The sequence below is a fragment of the Artemia franciscana genome, chromosome 9 (genome assembly GCF_032884065.1).
Source record: "Artemia franciscana chromosome 9, ASM3288406v1, whole genome shotgun sequence".
NCBI classification, from domain to species: domain Eukaryota; kingdom Metazoa; phylum Arthropoda; class Branchiopoda; order Anostraca; family Artemiidae; genus Artemia; species Artemia franciscana.
Window position 1 is genome coordinate 4414373 of NC_088871.1, and position 19607 is coordinate 4433979.

Here is a 19607-nt window from a genome sequence, read left to right on the forward strand (position 1 = left end):
AGGTCTTCTCAGAGAAAAGGAGGTGGCGTAGCTATAATTTTAAATAATAATATTAAATTCTGCGGTATTAATTTCCCAGATTTTTCAAATGATGTTGATGTTATTGGCATCAATGTTTGGATAAATAATACAAAAACATACATATTAAGTCTTTATAACCCCAATGGCCAGACTACAGATGCCATGGATTTTTTCACTTATATTACTAATTCTAATATGCTAAAAAACATAATCATCTGCGGGGATTTTAATGCCCACAGTCTTCTGTGGGGGGATAAGCCAGCAAATAAAGCTGGTAAGCTCATTGAAAGATTGATTTCAAATAATGCCGATTTAGCAATTGCTACCCCTCCTAATCTAAATACATATTTTAACCCCAAAAGTGGTAAATTTTCAACTATTGACCTACAAATTGTTTCAATAAATATACTAAATAAAATTTATATTAAGAAAATTGAAAATCTATGCACTGACCATTTTGCAATAGTATCCTCTTTAAATGAACCAGCCAACATTCTCCCACATATCCCTAAATATGTCAACACCAAAGCAAATTGGACCATGTTTAGAAATAAGCTTAATGAAGAAGTCCTAAGTTTAACCCAGAAATCTCATACCTCAGTTGTAACTGCTGACACGTGTGCTGAAGCTATGACATCAATATTAACAAATGCAGCTAATCAAGCTATCCCCAGAACTTCACCTAGGAAAACCATCCCTAAACACACCCCTAAAGCATGGTGGACAAAAGATTGCCAAATTATGTGGAGAATAAAAAGTGCAACTAGGAGAGCATACCTAAGAAAACCATCCCCTGACACATATTTAAGTAAATTACAAGCAGAGGCTAACCTCAAGAGAACAATAACTAATGCCAAATATAATTATTGGAATAATTTTGCAAATAATCTTTCCAGAGAAACATCTGAGCCAAGAATACATAGACTTATAAGCAAAATCTGTGGGAAAAAAACATCCTCCAACCCCCTTATGTATGAACTAATACATGAGAATTCCCTCTATGATAACGACACTGATAAGGCAAAATTATTTGCCTCCCTTTTCTCAAAAAAGCTAACATCAAAAAACCAAAATATCACCACACAAATCATGACAAATCCTATTTACCAGCCCCGACCAGGTTCAGAATATATAAACCATCCCTTCTCGATACATGAATTGAATAATGCAATTCAGCATATCAAGGCCAATGCTACAAGTAGCTATGATAATATACACCCTATATGGATAAAGAATCTTTCCCCTTTGTACAAACAGGAGCTCCTAAATTGCTATAACCATGCATGGGCTACATCCACATTCCCTAACATCTGGAAATGTTCATCTCTCATACCAATTTTAAAGAAAAATAAACCTAAACATGACCCTCAGTCATATAGACCCATAATGATTACCCCAGTGCTGGGAAAATTAATGGAGAAAATGATTTACCATCGGCTGCTTTGGTTTGTTGAGAAGAATAATCTGATACCTCATACTCAAACTGGCTTCAGGAAACACCACTCATCAACAGATGCTTTCATAGTGTTAACAAATGCAATAAATGAATCCCTATCAAAAAATAATGTCTTAACTGCTGAATTCCTAGATTTTGAAGGTGCTTATGATAATGTTGACCACCAGATTCTATTAGTTAAACTTACAAACCTTGGACTACCCCCCAAACTTGTATCCTTCATAAAATCCTTTATAGAAAACCGAAGTTTCATTGTTTGTGTAGGTTCAGCCTCTTCACCCAAAACTTCAATAACCAAAGGCCTTCCACAGGGTGCAGTCCTGAGCTGCCTCCTATTTTCACTTTTTCTGTGGGACATGAACCTCCCACATACCAATCTACAGTACGCTGACGATCTGGTATTATGGGCAACTGGCAATACCTTCGAGATTACGCATTCAAAGTTGCAAAATGCACTTTTCCAATTTGAAAAGTTCTCCCAAAAGTCCATTTTACCTACTGCACCCACAAAGTCAAAAATTATCCAATTCCACCATAAGCGAAATCATTATGATGCTAGGCTAACATTAAATGGAATACTTATCCCAGAGGACAATCAAATTAATTACCTAGGGCTCATACTTGACCAAAAACTAAATTTCCACCTCCACATCACAAATACAATAAAAAAGTGCTATAGAAAAACAAGAATAATTAAAAGGCTACTAGCCACACCTTGGGGCTGTAATGAGAAAACACTAATCCAATTTTATAAATCATATATAAGACCCCATATTGATTATGGCCTCATAGTGTATGGTGCTTGTGCTAAGACCCACATGCAAAAAATCGAAACGACACAAAATGATATAATTCGTCTTATATTTGGTCTTAGGAAACCAACAAAAACTAAGTTTCTGCTTACTGAGAGTGGACTATCACCAATAAATGAAAGAAGAAGATCTCTACTAATTAAGTACCTTACAAAAATTGAAGCCAATGATTCTCATACCCTGCATAACTGGTTAAGAAATCCATCTATGTTTAGAGGCGTTGCAAATGAATATGCAAATATCCAGAAGAAGTTCCCAGTGCCAGTAAAATCTATTGCACCCACATTCCCCCAAACCCCCCCTTGGAGTTGGTCAACCCCCATAATAAAGACTGACTTCTCAAAGTGGACCAAAGAACTTACCCCCATTTCTTTTATTCAGAAAAAATTTGCCGAACTAAATAATGTTGCTTATAAAAACTATTTCCAAATTTTTGTAGATGGGTCCAAAATGAATGAGAAAGTGGCAAGCGGAGCTTTCTTCCCAACCCATAATATCGCTTTAGGAGAGAGATTACAAGATAATTCATCTGTAATGTCTGCCGAGATAAACGCCATAATCATGGCACTAGATTTCCTCATGGTTAATGAATATATGAAAGTTAATATTAATAATATTATAATATATTCTGATTCTTTGTCAAGCCTAGAACTTCTTTCGTCAGCTTCTCAAAATAAGATGGATATTGACACATTTCTTTGTCTTAGGATTATTGATATTTTTGCTTCAAAAGGTATTTTAACTCATATACAGTATATTCCAAGCCACTCAGGTATAATAGGTAACCATAAGGCAGATGAAATAGCCAAAAATGCTTTAAATATTGACCAGCCAAGTGGGAGACCAATCCCCATTAGAGATATTTACCGCTGGAGATTTACAGAGGTACTGATAATTAATAAGAATCCTACCCCATCACCTTTCCCAAGTAAGCACCTTTCCAAGATTTATCATAGGATTCGGTCAGGTTCAAATGGGCTAAATTTTCAGGCATTTTCATATCAGATTCCTAATTCAAGTGGCGAAGTTCCCTCGTCCCCCCTTTGCAGGTCATGTAATCTTAAGAATGAAACAATAGATCACTGCCTATTTGAATGTAATATGCTGACGTCTGCACAGTATACCCTGCGACGTAAAATGGTAGAATGCTTCAAACACCACAAAATTCCACTAACAGCCAAGAGTCTTGCTGACCATACTCTCCCGCAGAGCACAGAGATCAATATATACTCTCTTATAATTCAACTGCTGGTATCAAAAGATATACTCCAAGAAATCTGAGCAGATACAAATCATACAAGACAAACCAGCTCCATAGCTCTGTCGATCTCACAGAGTGAGCCAAAAGGAAAAGGGCTAAATAGTATCAACTGAAAAGCCCGTCTGCTGAATAAGAAGAAGAAGAAGATTCTTTTGAGCACGGTAAGAAAATCACTTACTGCGGTTACTGCCGGCAGTAACTATTCTCGTTACCAGCGGGTTGGGCAGTAACCATTTTCCCGCTAGGAACGGAAATAGTAACCATTCGGTTACTACAGTAAGTCCCTGGAACACAACCATAATTATTATTTTTGTGAGTGAGGAAGGTTTAATAGCCTTAACACTGAACTTTGTTTCTCATCTTCAAAAATGCTTCAGTTTGATTTCTGTTAATTTTCCCTATGTAGGCGCTATTTCTTACAACCCCAAAAACCTGGAAATTAAAATAGCCTATCAGGAAAACAAATGATCAAGTCCCTCCAATTGTCTCACATAGCCATATGCTATACAAAATGAACTAACCAAAAGAAAATGATGAAATTTTCCCTTTATAATCTACAGCAAGTATTGTTGAATATCTTTGTTTTACTTTTTCATCAGTTACATGACACCTAGGCTAGGCCTACTGGCTTATTAGAAAATCTCCCAACACTAGAAAAAATCCATCCTCATGCCTAGAAAAAGAAAGTACAAAAATGACCTATCATTATATTGGTCAAATTCTAGTTAATTGACTTCTTGCTATCTCAGAAAGGGTTTAGGTTAGGAAAATGAAACTTTCCGGGATGGGTCTACAGGCTAAAGTATGTCCTGGGAAGGTGGTTTAAAGTACCCACCTCCACTCCTTCTCCCTCTAGAGGGCTGAAAAATTTGACTATATGACAGGTCTATACCTATTGAAATTTTGGCAAAACAACATTTTACCTTAATTTTCAGTTACTAGTTGCTTTTTCTCTGCCTTTAGTTCTGAAAATACAATTCCTGTTATTTGAATAGAATTTGGAGCCATATCAATATTTTTTTTTCTTCAAAATTTAGGAAATGTTGGTTTACATATCTTTAAAACCTTATAAAATAGAATTAAGCAAAGTTATGAAACTGAAAACAGTTTTGTTGTAGGCCTACTTCGATTAAGCAGAAAATCTATTTTGCAATGTTTCACTTCTATAACACACATAGGCCTATTTTAAAGGTCAGGGCCATCTAGGGAGAGAAGGAGTAGATGTAGTTGCTTCAGAATACCTTCCCAGGACATTCTTTAGACTGTAGATTCATCCCTGAAAGTTTCATTTTCCTAACCTAAACCCTTCCTGAAATAGGAAGAAGTCTTAGCATTTTACTAGAATTTTACCATTATACTGCCCTATTTTGTTAAATCTGACTTTCAATGAAATATTTTGAAGGATGGCTTATAATTGTATCAAATGGTTTGTAAAAAAAAAACTCCCCTCCCTGACAATTGATGACTAGTCAATTTAGAACAAAATGCCTGTCTCAAAATTTTTATTAGACAACTTTGCAGAAAAGGCATAGGAGAGGAGTTAGCCTAGATCCCCTTCAATCACTTTCGGCTTTTAAAAATGGCATTAGAACTTTTGATTTCCAATCCAACAAGCCCCTTCCAAAGCTTCTACAATAAATCCTTCCTTACAAAGCAGTTGATGAAAAAAATAGATAGAGTCCACTTTTTTCTTTAATCAGGCTATGCTATTGTCTGGCCTATGATTTGTTTTGTCTAAATTTTGTTAATGAGCATGTCCTTCATTTCAATATTTTAGGTATAGCCTACATAATGCTACCTGATATAAAAAAAAAATAAAAGTTAATTAATGGTACCTTAAATTGCAGCTTGGTGCTATCTAAGGATTGTTTATTTTTTAAATAGCAGGGTTTTATCACGTAATCCTTGTTTGTAACTTGAGCCTAGTCCTAGAAAATACTGCCATACTTTTGATGCAAGATCTTATAGTTAGAATGTAAGATCTCACAACTATAATGACTCAATCATGGACATATTTAATTGCAAACAAGTGCTGTCAAGAAAAATAATTCTATTTACTTGTAGACAGACAAAAGAGGGTCATTTGTTTATTTTATTTATTTTATTTGTTTATTTTAATTATAACTGTCATTCATGCCTCCATCTTTATGATTGTAACTCAAATATAATTATCTAAATATAACTTGAATAATGATAAATTGAAAGAATTACTGGGGGCTACCCCATTATTGCCCCTGCTTTTAGAACAGATCTTTTTATTGTATCTTCTTGACTTGCATTGCACTTCAGAACTGTGATTTGTTCAACTTTTCTGGTATATGTGTGACAATATACTATAAGCAAAAGTTTCTTTTAAATACTTCTTTTAATTTTCTTCCCTGATTTATAAGGAGGTATATACTTAATTAACTTAGTCACCTGTAATTAAATTTATCATATACTGGGGGAGTTTAACTCTTACTTGGTTGCTTGCTTCATTGTCTCATCCAGGACATTTTTCTGTCTTTCTCAAAATTGCTACTTGGATCATGATAGAAGTAAATCAAAAGAGCATATCTTATTGCAAAGGAAAATAATTCACTGTATTTGATCAATCTTAGTAATGACAATTAATTGTAATCCTAAGTACATAACAAATGTGTATTGTTGTCAATGATGCAGTATTAATTTGACATCTGTCTAGTCTACAATAGTTTAATTTTAAGCTGGATTAACTTCAGAATATATTGTAACATTGAGAGTGCAAATATATAGCCAACTTCTTCAAGTCTAGTTACATTGTCATAGTTGAATAGTGATATTTTTCTTCTATTTTTTTTCTCTTGTCATTTTCTTTTTGTATGAAGATGGGTTTTCAATTAATAATAATAATAATAATAGTAAAAATATGGTCTTTATGCTGGTAATAGTGATTGCATGTAAAATATTGATGGACCTTTTTTTACCTGGATTAGGGGGGTTGATTTTTACTATGCTTTGGACCTAGACTATTTTTTAGCTGAGCTATGCAAAAATGATAATGTTTTCAATTAATACTAATAATTGTAACAATTTGGTCTTTATGCTGGTCTTAGTGATTGCATGTAAAATATTGATGGACAATTTTTTTTTTTTTTTTTTACCTATATTAGGGGTAAATTTTTACAATGCTTTGGACCTTGACTATTTTTCAGCTGGGCTATGCAAACATGATAATGTTTGCACATTCAGCTATTCTAAATGTTATATAATCAAACATTTAATTGGTGGGTATTGATGATGAAATTAATCATATAGTGGAGTTTTTTCCTGAAAATATTCCCAAAGATGCTGTAGTTGATTTAGGCAGAAATAGCCTACCCTAGTAGCAAAACAGCACCAAGGAGAGAAGGTGATCATGCCTCGATTTGACATGTGAAAGACATGTTTGATCTGGTTTAGAAGTATGAAAATGAGGATTTAACAGTGCTGTCATACATAACTATTTCACCCACTGAAGTACCTGTAATTCCTGCTATTACTTATTGCAAACTTGCACCCAGAATTTTTGCTCTGGATTGTACTCTTAACTTCATCAAAGAAATGGTAACAGCTTATGATTTAATTTATCTGTCACTTCCCATTCCTTCTGTTAGTCCCCATATTGAAAGCACCACTACCAATATCATTTCAAAAGTGCCTACTGAACTTGAAAACCCTTCAAAATAGACCCATGCTATTAACAAAATTTGTGGTCATGAAGCTATTCATAGTATAAAGCCCCCTGGCAATAAGCTATTCATTCAGATGAGACTCCCTATTTATTAAACTCCCTATTTGGGATCCTGGTAAATTTAGAACTGAAACCTGATATATTTGAAAGAGGCTCTTTAGATAATATAGCTTCTCCATAGATCCAGTTGTACTGGTCTCCTGGTTATGCTGTCACTGTTTGGAAAAAAGAAAGAGCAAGGTGTCCCACACTTTAGTTTCATTCAGCATGCCCCAACAAGGTGGCTGGCATTGGTTCCTGCTGTTTGCAGAGTAATGTGTCAGTGGTTGACACTCTTCCAGTATTTTTTGCACTACATGCCATTGAAGAAACATTTGAAGAATGTTGTATAGTCAGCAACATACCTCAAGATTGTAACTTCACAGCTGAGTTTCAGAAGAATGGACCCGTTCTGCATGTTGTTCATGCTGATCTGAAAAACTTACTTCCCAATGTTTAGGCAAGACTTCTAAAACCTGCCATTCTCATGTCTGCTGATGAAATTTCTATGAGTTTGCTTGAGAACTTGGGCAACTATTTAATGGACACTATTGTTGGTGAGCAGGTTGAGCTTGCATTAGATACTTGGAAACTCACCATTGCTGAAAGGTAAGGGTTCTGTCAAAGGGTGCAAAGGCATTTCAAGGCAGCTGCCAACTACTTGATCAAGCAGTGCGTCATCTCTTCTAATAGTCTTCTCAAAGTGCTTAGGTGCCTGTATTCCACAGGAAGGAAAAGAGTTAGAAGTCTATCAGATATATTTGTGCTTGCTTGACAGATCCCAGTAAGAGTAAGTGTTGAAGATTTTAGAAGTGAGTGGATATTGCTGCAAGCCACTATGTGCCAACCAACACTACTATGTGCCAACCATTGCTGGAACAAATCTTCTAAATGATGGATGCATTTTGTGGACAAAAGTATATGCTTTTTTTTGAAGCTTGTAAAAGCTGTGTTGACATTATTGCATGGCAGTGCTGACATAGGAAAGGGTTTTTTGCTCATAGGAAGACTTCTTCTATTGGACAAAGCCTTCATATCTGAAAGATTCCTAAATATGAAGCTGTGTTTGATTGACATATTGAACACATATAGAGACAAACCTAGAAGATTTCCTATTTCGAAAGAATTGTTGACTTTGGCTAGGTCAGTGTGGTCAAAATACAAAGACTATGTGGAGAGTAAGGCAAAAGTACAAGTTTGTTTGTGAAAAACAAAAATGAGCTATTATTGATGCCCTCTGGATTGGACCACCAATCCAGAGGATTGATTGGACCACCAATCACTTACAGAGAGCTGTAGCTTCAAAGGATTCTTTGGACATGACTATGGCCTATTCCCTACTAGAGAGTCCCATGAAAAAGCAAGAAGACGAAAAAAAAGAGCGGGTTGAAAAGGACACACAAAAGAGGAAGTCAGACTTGATAAGCAAGTTCACCAATCTCTGAAAGAATTCAAAGAAGTGAATGAGTCAGCTTACAAGCTGAAGTCTAGTGGATTGTTTAAAACTGTTTCTAGTCTTAAAGTTGCTTTTCCTTTTGTTTTAGATAAACATAACTGAGAGATTGAACAAAAAGAAAATGGGAAAACAAAGACAACTGAACCGTCTCCAAGTTTCTTCCAAGGCTCATGAATATGATGATTCTTAGGGTGACTTGGTCACCATTTCTGATTCAATAGTCCTTTGACAAGTTTTAGGAATAACATCATATTATTCCTGCATCAACTAATAGTGTTGTTAATTGTTTGCTAAAACTTAAGTCTGCATCAAGTGATCCTGATGGGATTAGCACTCATCATTTTTGTTATGGTCGTCTGATACTTGTCACTCAGCTCTTTTTTAATTCCTTTTCAACTCAGTTACTTGTTTTCTGTTTTTGTTTTTCAATAGTGTCTAATGTGTGTTGGTAACTTCTACTCTCAAATGTGAAAATACTTTTGATTTCACTTCATATAGACTAATCACTAATGCATGCAATGTTAGTAAGATTTTTGTATATGTTCTACTCTCATATATTTTTGAACAAACTGCAAAAGCCTTGAACCAATTTGAGTTTCAACCTTGTATTGGCTGTTACCATGCACATAAGATTTTAGCTTCAATTCTCTTTGATACCCAGTCTAAAGTTGATGAATTTGTGATTTGTATTTGTCTAAAGCTTTTTATAGTATTTACCAAGCACAACTGTGGCAGTATGTGACAGAGTTTCCAGTGAACCCTCCTATTATACATGTGCCTAAATTTTGGTATATTGATTCGTTTGAAATCACGTACAGGGTTCTATGGTAATATACCAGTTCAATCTGGAGTATGAGAGAGTAGAGTCCTATCACCTTATCTATTTAATGCTTGCATTCAAAATGTGTTATCATGAATCAAGTCTTTGCATTTTATAATTTATCTGATGTGTGTTATACTGCATACGTGGACGGCCTGCTATTCAAACAGTTCGTGGTAACGGAACTGTAGTAAGGAGTGACCTGGCTCAATAGTAACCAAAACCCTAAAAAATGGAATTTTGATACCAATAGTTACATCAAAAGAATCGCATTTTAATGCTGATTTTAAATATATAAGTTCCATCAAGATCAGTTATACCCATCAAAAGTTACGAGCCTGAGAAAATTCGCCTCATTTTAGAAAATAGGGGGAAACACCCCCTAAAAGCGATACAATCTTAACGAAAATTACACCATCAGATTCAGCGTATCAGAGAACCTTATTGTAGAAGTTTCAAGCTCCTATCTAAAAAAAATATGGAATTTCGCATTTTCTTTGCCAGAAGACAGATCACGGATGCGTGTTTATTTGTTTGTTTGTTTTTTTTTGTTTGTTTTTTTGTTTTTTTCCCAGGGGTGATCGTATCAACCGAGTGGTCCTAGAATGTCGCAAGAGGGCTCATTCTAACGGAAATTAAAAGTTCTAGTGCCCTTTTAAGTGACCAAAAAAATTGGAGAGCACCTAGGCCCCCTCACATCCTCATTGTTTCCCAAAAGTCACCAGATCAAAATTATGAAATAGCCATTTTATTCACCATAGTCGAAAAACTTAATAACTATGTCTTTAGGGACGACTTACTCCCCCGCAGTCCCCATGGGAGGGGCTGCAAATTACAAACTTTGACCTGTGTTTACATATAGTAATGGTTACTGGGAAGTGTACAGACGTTTTCAGGGGGATTTTTTTGGTTTAGGGGGAGAGTTGAGGGGGGCTACGTGGGAGGATATTTCCATGGAGAAACGTCTCATGGGGGAAGAGAATTTCAATGAAGGGGGCGCAGGATTTTCTAGCATTATTTGAAAAAAACAATGAATAAATAAATATGAAAAGTTTTTTCTACTGAAAGTAAGGAGCAGCATTAAAATTTAAGACGAACAAAAATTATTACGCATATGAGGGGTTTACCTCCTCGTTATACCTCACTCTTTATGCTAAAGTATCTTTAGTAATTTCAACTATTTATTCTACGGCCTTTGTGATTCAGAGGTCATTCTTAAGGAACTGGGACAAATTTTAAGCTTTAGTGTAAAGAGCGATGTATCAACGAGGCTTGAAACCCTCATATACGAAATAAAAACATACGAATATAGAAGTACGTTACGTAAGTTTATTCGTAAGTTATGTATATTTTTTACCAATGAAAACCTTTGTAAAAAATTTAAATTTCTAGTTGCTTTTTTAAGTAATCAAAAAATTGGATGGCAACTAGGCCTCCTTCTTCGCTACTTTTTTCTCAAAATCTTCCGATAAATTGCAATTGATTTCGTTTTAATTATTTATGTGCGGAGAGCCAAGATCAAAACATGCATTAATTAATTGCAAATTTTGTTTTAATTCTTTATGTGCGGAGAGCAAAGATCAAAACATGCATTAATTCAAAAACTTCCGGAAATTAAATAAAAAAACGAGTTTTTTTAAATGAAAGTAAGGAACAACAGAAAGTTTTTGAATCAATGCATCTCTCCGCGCATGAATAGTTAATTTATGAACAATAAGTTTTTAATTGTTAGTAATTTTGAGCTGGACCAAGTCCATTTTTGCGATATCTGTGCGACGTATTTCTATGATGCTTTATAATGTGGCCTTTCTTTGAATTTTGATCTTTGCAAATGTTTACTTTGAATTCCAATCCTCAGCTTGCCGCCTGAGGCCAACACAGTTACGTATGCTCCTCCTCCGACCTAATCTATTCAAGGTCTCCCTCTTTACACCCTCCCAGGAAGTTCCCATATCCTTTAAATTTTTATTAATGACATCCTCCCAACCGAGACGAAGACGACCTACTTTCCGTGTAGCCCTAGACGGTTGGCCAAAAATTGTCTGAAACAGGTATTTAGAAGTATTTTTAACTTACGAACGGTTGATTAGATCTTAATGAAATTTGATGTTTGGAAGGATATCGTGTCTCTGAGCTGTTATTTTAAATCCCGACTGGATCTGGTGACATTGAGGGGGGGGGGGGGGGAGTTGGGAGGCGGAAACCTAAAATCTTGGAAAACACTTAGAGTGGAGGGATCGGGATGAAACTTGGTGGAAAAAACAAGTCCTAGATACATGATTGACATAACCGGAACGGATCCGCTCTCTTTGGAGTAGTTGGGGGGGGGGGGGGTTAATTCTGAAAATTAGAAAAAATGAGGTATTTTTAACTTATGAACGGGTGATCGGATCTCAATGGAATTTGACATTTAGAAGGATATCATTTCTCAGAGTTCTTATTTTTAAATCCCGACCGGATCTGGTGACACTGGGGGGGGGGGAGTTGGGAGGGGGAAACCAAAAATCTTGGAAAACACTTAGAGTGGGGGGATCGGGATAAAACTTGGTGGGAGAAATAAGCACAAGTCCTAGGTACATGATTGACATACCCAGAACGGATCCGCTCTCTTTGGGGTAGTTGGGGGGGGGGGGGGTAGTTCTGAAAAAAAAGAAAAAATGAGGTATTTTTAACTTACGAACGGGTCATTGGATCTCAATGAAATTTGACATTTAGAAGGATATCGTATCTCAAAGCTCTTATTTTAAATCTCGATCGGATCTGGTGACATTGTGGGGGAGTTTGGGGTGGGGGAACCTAAAATCATGGAAGACGCTTAAATTGGAGGGATCGGGATGAAACTTGGTGGGAAAAATAAGCAGAAGTCTTAGGTACGTGATTTACATAATTGGAACGGATCCGCTCTATTGGGGGGGGGGGGTTAGTTCTGAAAAATTAGAAAAAAATGACGTATTTTTAACTTACGAAGGAGTGATCGGATCTTCATGAAACTTCATATTCGGAAGGACCTCGTAACTCAGACCTCTTATTTTAAATCTCAACCGGATCCAGCGTCACTGGGGGGGGGGCGGAAATCTTAGAAAATACTTAAAGCGGAGAGATCAGGATGAAACTGGATGGGCAGAATAAAAACCTGTCTAAGATACGTGACTGACATAACCATATTTGATCTCCTCTCTTGGTGGAGTTGGGGGGGGGGGGAAGTAATTTGGAAAATTGAGGTATTTGTAACTTACGAATGGGTGACCAGATCTTAATGAAATTTGATATTTAGCAGGATCTTGTGCTTCAAAGCTCTAATTTTAAATTCCGACCAAATCCTGGGGGGAGTTTGAGGGGGAAATCGGAACTCTTGGAAAACGTGAAAATTGGAGTATTTTTATCTTACGAATAGTTGATCGGATCTTAATGAAATTTAATATTTAGAAGGAATTCATGTCTCAGAGCTCTTATTTCAAATCCCGGCAGGATCTTTTGACATTGGAGGGAGTTGGAGGGGGAAATCTTGGAAAACACTTGGAGTGGAGGAATCGGGATGAAGCTTGGTGGATAGAATAAGCAAATGTCCTTAATACGGGATTGACGTAACCGTACTGGATTCGCTCTCTTTGGAGGAGTTGGGGGGAGGGGTTCAGTGATTTGGTGAGTTTGGTGCTTCTGGACATGCTAGTACGATGAAAATTGGCAGGCGTGTTAGGGAGCTGCACAAATTGACTTGACAAAGTCGTTTTCTCAGGTTTGACCATCTGGGGGGCTAAAGGGAGAGGAAAAATTAGAAAAAAATAGGTATTTATAACTTACGAGTGGGTGATCGGATCTTAATGAATTTTGATATTTAGAAGGACATTGTGACTCAGAGCACTTATTTTAAATCCTGACCGGCATTAAGCCTCTGATTTTCCTTTTAAATCAATCTATTGATTAATAGAATTTTGTTAGAGCTCATACCATATGAGCTCTTGGCCCTTAGCTCTTCTTGCCTCGTCACAAGTGCCATATGAGCTATGGCACCTCGTCACAAGTGCCATATGAGGTATTTCTTGTTCCAGAAATATTATCTCAAGTATTATCTCAGTTCCAGAAATATTATCTCAAGTATTATCTCAAGAGATAATACTTGTTAAAAACAGAGTGCTATTTTTGTTTCTGAAAATTGAAAACAGTAAAGAGGAGTTGTAAGCAAGAGAATGCTTACTCTAATACCCTGCCATGCCAAAATCTCACAGTTTTAACCCCCCCACTTCCTCCAATATTTAGACTGGACATTGGGTGCTCCCTCAAAGTTTAAAGGATGCGGGTCAGAAGATTCATGGAATTTGATCTATTGAATAAGACATCTTTAACCTGGTGTAATAAAAGATCCGATAGTTTTTAAACTTAATTCTTGCAAAAATTTTCTGCAGATAGTTCTTCAGGGATGAAGTAGACTTGTTTTCATAGTTTGCTTGTTTTTGTTGCTGTTTTTTTTTTTTTTTTTCCAAGTCAATGTAAGTGTTATTAGAGACAGACTCACTGTAACCACTTGTGACAACCTAACATAAAAAGAAATTATTATTGTTATATCAATATGCCCCACAGATTATGACTGTGAACCTGTTGTAATTCTATACCTTCTTCCTCTATGTCCTCAGGCAATATTTAATAATTTATAAGAAAATATATATTCATAACATGAAAAGGGGCTCAATAACTGTTTGTGTTTTAGGAGAAAGTCATGGATAATGAACTTGAAGTTGAAGAAGGTGAGTTGTCTGATGCAAGTGAGGAAGAAAATATTGAATACGTCCCTTTAGATAGACCCCAGTTACAACCCAGAAGAACCTTAGATACTCCAAAGCTCCAAGAGAAGCCTAAGTATGAAGTTAAAAAACCGACAATAAAATTTGACTCTGAATCTGACAGTCCAACATCAGGTGATTCTGATGAAGATGGGCCAGCTCCTCTGAAACGTAGAATGATTAGTGCCCCTCTTTATTCTCAACATCCTACTGTAGCAAAAGTGCCAAAACAGAGAAATGATATTTGGAGTAATGCTATACTAGAACAAACATTTGAGGAAGAAGTTAAATCCTTTAATATCTCCAGAAAAGCTAATGAGGTTAAACGTGATGTTGAAAGTTTCTTTTATGATGTAACTAATGAAAATGGTGAAAAAATAGAAATTGAGGACTGGAAAGAGGATGTAGCAGAAGTTAAAACTGAAACAGTCAAGGAAGACTTTGATCAGTTATTGACAAAAGAGAAGGAAAGAAGAGGAGTAAAAAGAGGGCATAGAAAGCCAAAGAAAAAGATTCAGTCAAAGAATGATGGTGCTCGTTATTTACAACCTCTTGTTACTACAGCAGAGAATAAGAATGAAGAAGTGGCCAAAGATATACAAACAAAACTTTTTGAAAACAACTATGATCTCATTGAAAATATTGTGAATACTTTGGGGAAAGAGGCAGCAATTCGACTTTACAATGAAACTCGTGATGTAGAGGAAATGGGTGGGCTTAAAACTGTAGACAATTATAGGAGGCGAACTTCTGGTGGCGTTTTCTTTTTCTTAGTTAGGAAAGATGACAACTTTCCAATGAATTTAGTGACAGAAATATTTAAGCCACATAATAAGAAAATGGCTAGTTTAAAAAAGAGAATGAAGATGAAAAAATTTAAAGAAGAATTAGAAAAGAAGAATTTTCTTATAAGCCCATCTGAAGAAGAAGGAAAGACCAGAGCTGATGCGATAATTGAAGCAATGAACAAAGATGCTGGAAAAGAAGGAAAGAGTAGAACTGATGTAATTTTGGAAGCAATGAATAAAGATGCTCATATTTCTTGGGAAAAGGGAAAGGTCAGAGCTGACGCAGTTATGGGGGCAGTGGATACAGAGTCTGGGGAGGTTTCCAGAATAGAATCAGCTAAAAATCAGAAAGACGCTACTCCTTCTGTTGAAAACGTTCCAAAACCTAATCCATCTCCAGTTGATATGGTGGATGATTATTTTGATGATTGTGTTACATTAGAGACTTTTGAAATATTTTAAACTTCTAAAATGTCTTATTGACATAAATTTAAAACGTGACACTAGTTTGATTATTGTTCTATCAAAATCAATTTTGAAAGTATTTATGTTTGTATCTGTTGTTTCAGTTTTTGATAAAATGAATTGATGAATACAGTTTGAGTAGAATTAATTTTGTTTTTGTTTGATAGAATTGATAGACTCTGTCTTTTGTTTGGAAAAGAAGGGCTAAATGTGTGCTAATGCTCCTAGGTACATTCATTCTGGAAGAAGAAATTACAAGCAAAAGCCAACTTACTATAAGCACAAGGTTTACCGAGGCCTAACCTTGGTTAACCATCAAAAGGCCATCCTTGCCAGGGACATATGCAGGAGCGTGGGCTCCCCCCCCCAATTCCTCAATTTTGCTGAATTGTTTGATATTTCTAATTCAAATTTTCAAATCAAATTTTTTTTTATACCCCCCCCCCCAAAAAAAAAATTGCATATGTGCTTGCTCCTGGTAGCCTCAAACGCTCATGATTTATAAGTTCCTTTGTCAACTTCTGCGATTTACTGTTGTTTTGACACATATTACCATTTTAGTTGAATATAAAATTAATATATTAGTTAGTACACAAGTCCATGTTTTGACTGACTTCTCTGCAAGTTACAATTTACTTTCCCTTAAAATAGTTGTACTGTTACATTATTAGATTATTACTTTTGATTATAGATTATTAGATTATTGCTCTTGACAAACGCAATCTGTCATCCATCATCTGCAGAACGTGTCCCAGCTATCTCATTTTTTCTCTCATTACAGCCCTAGAAAGCCGGATTGAACCACGCTTTTCTTACAGCTTACTGTTTGAGATACGATCAGTCAGTCAGGTGCCCAAATCAATCTGTCGGCAATTTCTCTGGAAAACATCTATTTAAGCCTACTCTGTTTCTTGGAGTGCCCACGCTTCAGAAACATTCTGGACCACTGTCACTAGCTTCCAATATTCTAATCTTGGTTCACAGACTTATCTTTCTATTCTTCCAAACTTTTTTCAACTAAGAAAAACACCTAGACCTTGGATTTTCTGCTTTTAACATCTTAACTGCACCTACTGTCTTTACGAATAATGGTACCTAGTTAAATTAATCTATTCACTAGATCGATCTTCATGTTACCCAAGGGTAATTGACGCGATGATTGGTATGAACGTTACCTGTATTGAGATAATTTGAATATATTGATTTTGCTTTAAAATGTTTGTTTCTGTGTTTTACAACACTTTCCTTTTCATACCTGGAGAAAAATTCTAATTTTTTTTTTTCAAACTAGGTATTCATGGTTCCTTCAAAACCATTACGATTCTTTTTTTGGAACTTTTCAGGTTCAGTCCTAAAAATTAAAAATATCTATTAAAACTGTCTTAAAATATATAATTGTCTAGTCAATTTCAAAATATTTTTTATACAGGGTGGGCCAGTAGTCACTGACCCATTTCAATTTTAAATAACTTTTTTATTTTAACAGTTATAAGCATGAAATTTCAGTATCATAAAGTCGAAGCGATGGAAATTGATTTTCTATCGAGTACGTATACCGTAAGTTGTACGGTACTGAATTTCTCCATTATTAATTTCCAGGATCTGAACAAAATAAAAATATTAAGAAAATAAAAAATATTAAGAAATAAAAAAGATGTTGAAAAATGAAAATGGTCAGTGACTTTTGGCCCACCCTGTATTTGTTACATTACGAGTGACTTACCAATTAATTAGCTTAAGCGATGTCAATAAAACGGCTAGCGTAGGGTTGGACCCCTCTTAAGAGCTATTCTTTCTATTTTCTAGACAGTATTTGTTTTCAGGTTCATCATGCGCTGGTTACATCGCCATATCCTTTATCGTCCTTATTCAACTGAAATATCACACACTTTGGAGAGGCTTTCTAAATCGTTGACTAAGAATAAATTTAAAACTGAAATATCGGTTGGAAAATTATCTAACGGTAAGCATTCTGAGAATGAGAAAAAATGTGCAGCGGCTGTATTGATCCCTTTGTGCCTTACTGATGGAAAGTTGTCTTTGCTGTATACAGTTCGGTCAAAAAATCTTTCTAAACATCGTGGTGAAGTAAGCTTTCCAGGAGGAAATAGAGATAAAAATGACGCTACTCTTGTATATACAGCCTTAAGAGAAACATATGAAGAAATCGGCATTAAAGAAGACCGAGTCAAGGTCATTGGTCAGTTAAACCCACTGCAGAGTATGAAAGGCAATTACGTAATGCCATTTGTTGGTTTCATAAATAATTTTAATTTTAGTGACCTGAAACTAAATCAGAGTGAAGTTGATCAAGTGTTTCTAAGGTTTGTTTCTGACTTAAGTCATAAAGGTATTTATGGCGTCACTCAGTTTCGCACATTTGGGGATTTTATATTACCAGTTTATAGGGGTGAGCCAAAGATTTGGGGACTTACTGCTATGATGACACATTTAACTTTATCAGCAATGCTTACCCGTGAAGAGTATCCATTGAGGCTCAAGATGTTGAAATTTAGGAGTTGAACTTTTTTGACTAATATTGAACTTGTATTGAATTGGTTCAGTAATTTTATTGTTTTGATTATGCTGAGTAAAATGAGTTAATTGTTTAATGTTTGAATGTTAAAGTTAAGGTTAATATAATTTTCCTTAAAATTGCGAAGTTCAGTGTTTATGCGTTATTGCTCGGGTTAATAGTCTGCACATAGGAAACAGAAAAACAGGTAAATGATGAAATTTTGTTACTTTACCGTGGGCTTAGTATGATTTAAAAACTACTAGTGGCACTGAGAGTACAGGGTTATCCAGCAGACCAGAAAACAAAATGAAAACACCATTATAAATACTCTCGATCCTGGATATTGCCGCCACAAGGGGACTTCATAATATCAAACTCAAAGTGTATGGGAATCCGATAGAAGAGGAAACTTTGTTATTTCGACATCGGTTTAATAGAAATCTAAAACTCACTGCGCCAATGAGAGTACATTGCTATCGAGCAGGACTGGACGAATTCAAAACAAGCTTATAAAAACTCATGATGCTGCATACTCTGCTCCTCTGGCCTGGGACCATCTGACCAAATCCTGGTCATGGCAGTAAGTCTTGAGTGATATTAAACTCCATTGGAAATGTACATTGCAAACACTTCGTGGTAATGAAATGTAAGGAAGGAACGGCTTGGCTTAATTGTAGTCGAAAGTCTAAAAAACGGAATTTTTAATATCAACAGATACATAAAAAAAATAATTTACCTGATTTTTAGAATAGGAGAAATACCCCCTAAAATTCAAGAAATCTTAATGAAAATCCCGCCATTATATTCAGTGTACCAGAGAACCCTGCTATAGAAGCTCCAAATTCCTATCTGCAAAATTGTGGAACTTAGCTATTTTTGCCAGAATACAGATGACGTATACGTGTTTATTTATTGTTTTTTCTAGGGGTGATCGTATTGAACTAATGGTCCTAGAAGATGTTTGAATTAAAATGGAATAGTTGTGGGCATCAAGTCATGGCTAATTGTAGAAAAAGCCAAGACAGATAGTCCAATTGAGTGAGAAGCAAACCTGGCATTAATTCCTCCCTTATTAGGATTGTATAAAAAGGAGGTTGGTTCATTTGTTAATAGATATGTATAATCTATTGTCCGTCCATGGATCATTGCTAGGGCAGTGGAACCAAGGTAGATAGTCATAGAGCTAAGATGGTGATTGAATCTATAGTTCTCCAAGTGTCTGGTTAATTTGGCTTGGGTAAACGGCGGAAATATGCGGGTACCTCTCTTATTGGACCAATACACGATTTGTTATCTTTTAGCAAGTCTCGCCTGCCTAGAGTCTCAGGCTGGTTGACCCAAAATTTTAAATTGACGTAGGCCCATTAGATTGCCTGGAATGAGAGGTAAACAAGGGACGCTTACCTATGGTCTTAGGCAGGTTGAACGAAGAATTAAGAATTGAATCATAAGACTGTTAATTTCACCTAAAATCAGAGGCAAACAAGCGTCTAAAGTCAAAA

The 19607-nt window shown here is 35.7% G+C and overlaps 2 protein-coding genes and 1 long non-coding RNA gene across 5 annotated transcripts in view; all 3 read left to right on the forward strand.

Annotated features, from left to right (window-relative positions):
• Positions 1-3814: 3814 nt before the first annotated feature.
• LOC136030911 (phosphorylated adapter RNA export protein-like) lies at positions 3815-15735 on the forward strand. 3 transcript variants are annotated; one of them, XM_065710012.1, is made up of 2 exons: positions 3815-3862; positions 14262-15735. In XM_065710012.1, exon 2 carries the CDS (start codon positions 14271-14273, stop codon positions 15582-15584), a length of 1314 nt encoding a protein of 437 aa, XP_065566084.1. In that variant the 5' UTR covers positions 3815-3862; positions 14262-14270; the 3' UTR covers positions 15585-15735. The 3 variants fall into 3 exon arrangements, with proteins under 3 accessions (XP_065566084.1, XP_065566085.1, XP_065566083.1); XM_065710013.1 differs by lacking the exon at positions 3815-3862 and adding an exon at positions 3908-3926; XM_065710011.1 differs by lacking the exon at positions 3815-3862 and adding an exon at positions 4066-4113.
• A 1274-nt stretch (positions 15736-17009) lies between these two features.
• LOC136030912 (mitochondrial coenzyme A diphosphatase NUDT8-like) lies at positions 17010-18242 on the forward strand. Its single transcript, XM_065710014.1, has one exon. It carries the CDS (start codon positions 17418-17420, stop codon positions 18108-18110), a length of 693 nt encoding a protein of 230 aa, XP_065566086.1. The 5' UTR covers positions 17010-17417; the 3' UTR covers positions 18111-18242.
• A 794-nt stretch (positions 18243-19036) lies between these two features.
• The window catches only part of LOC136030916 (uncharacterized), a 145656-nt gene continuing 145085 nt past the window's right edge, over positions 19037-19607 (forward strand). The window contains exon 1 of the long non-coding RNA XR_010618391.1: positions 19037-19198. This is a non-coding gene — a long non-coding RNA (uncharacterized LOC136030916). The remainder of the gene's footprint in view (positions 19199-19607) is intronic.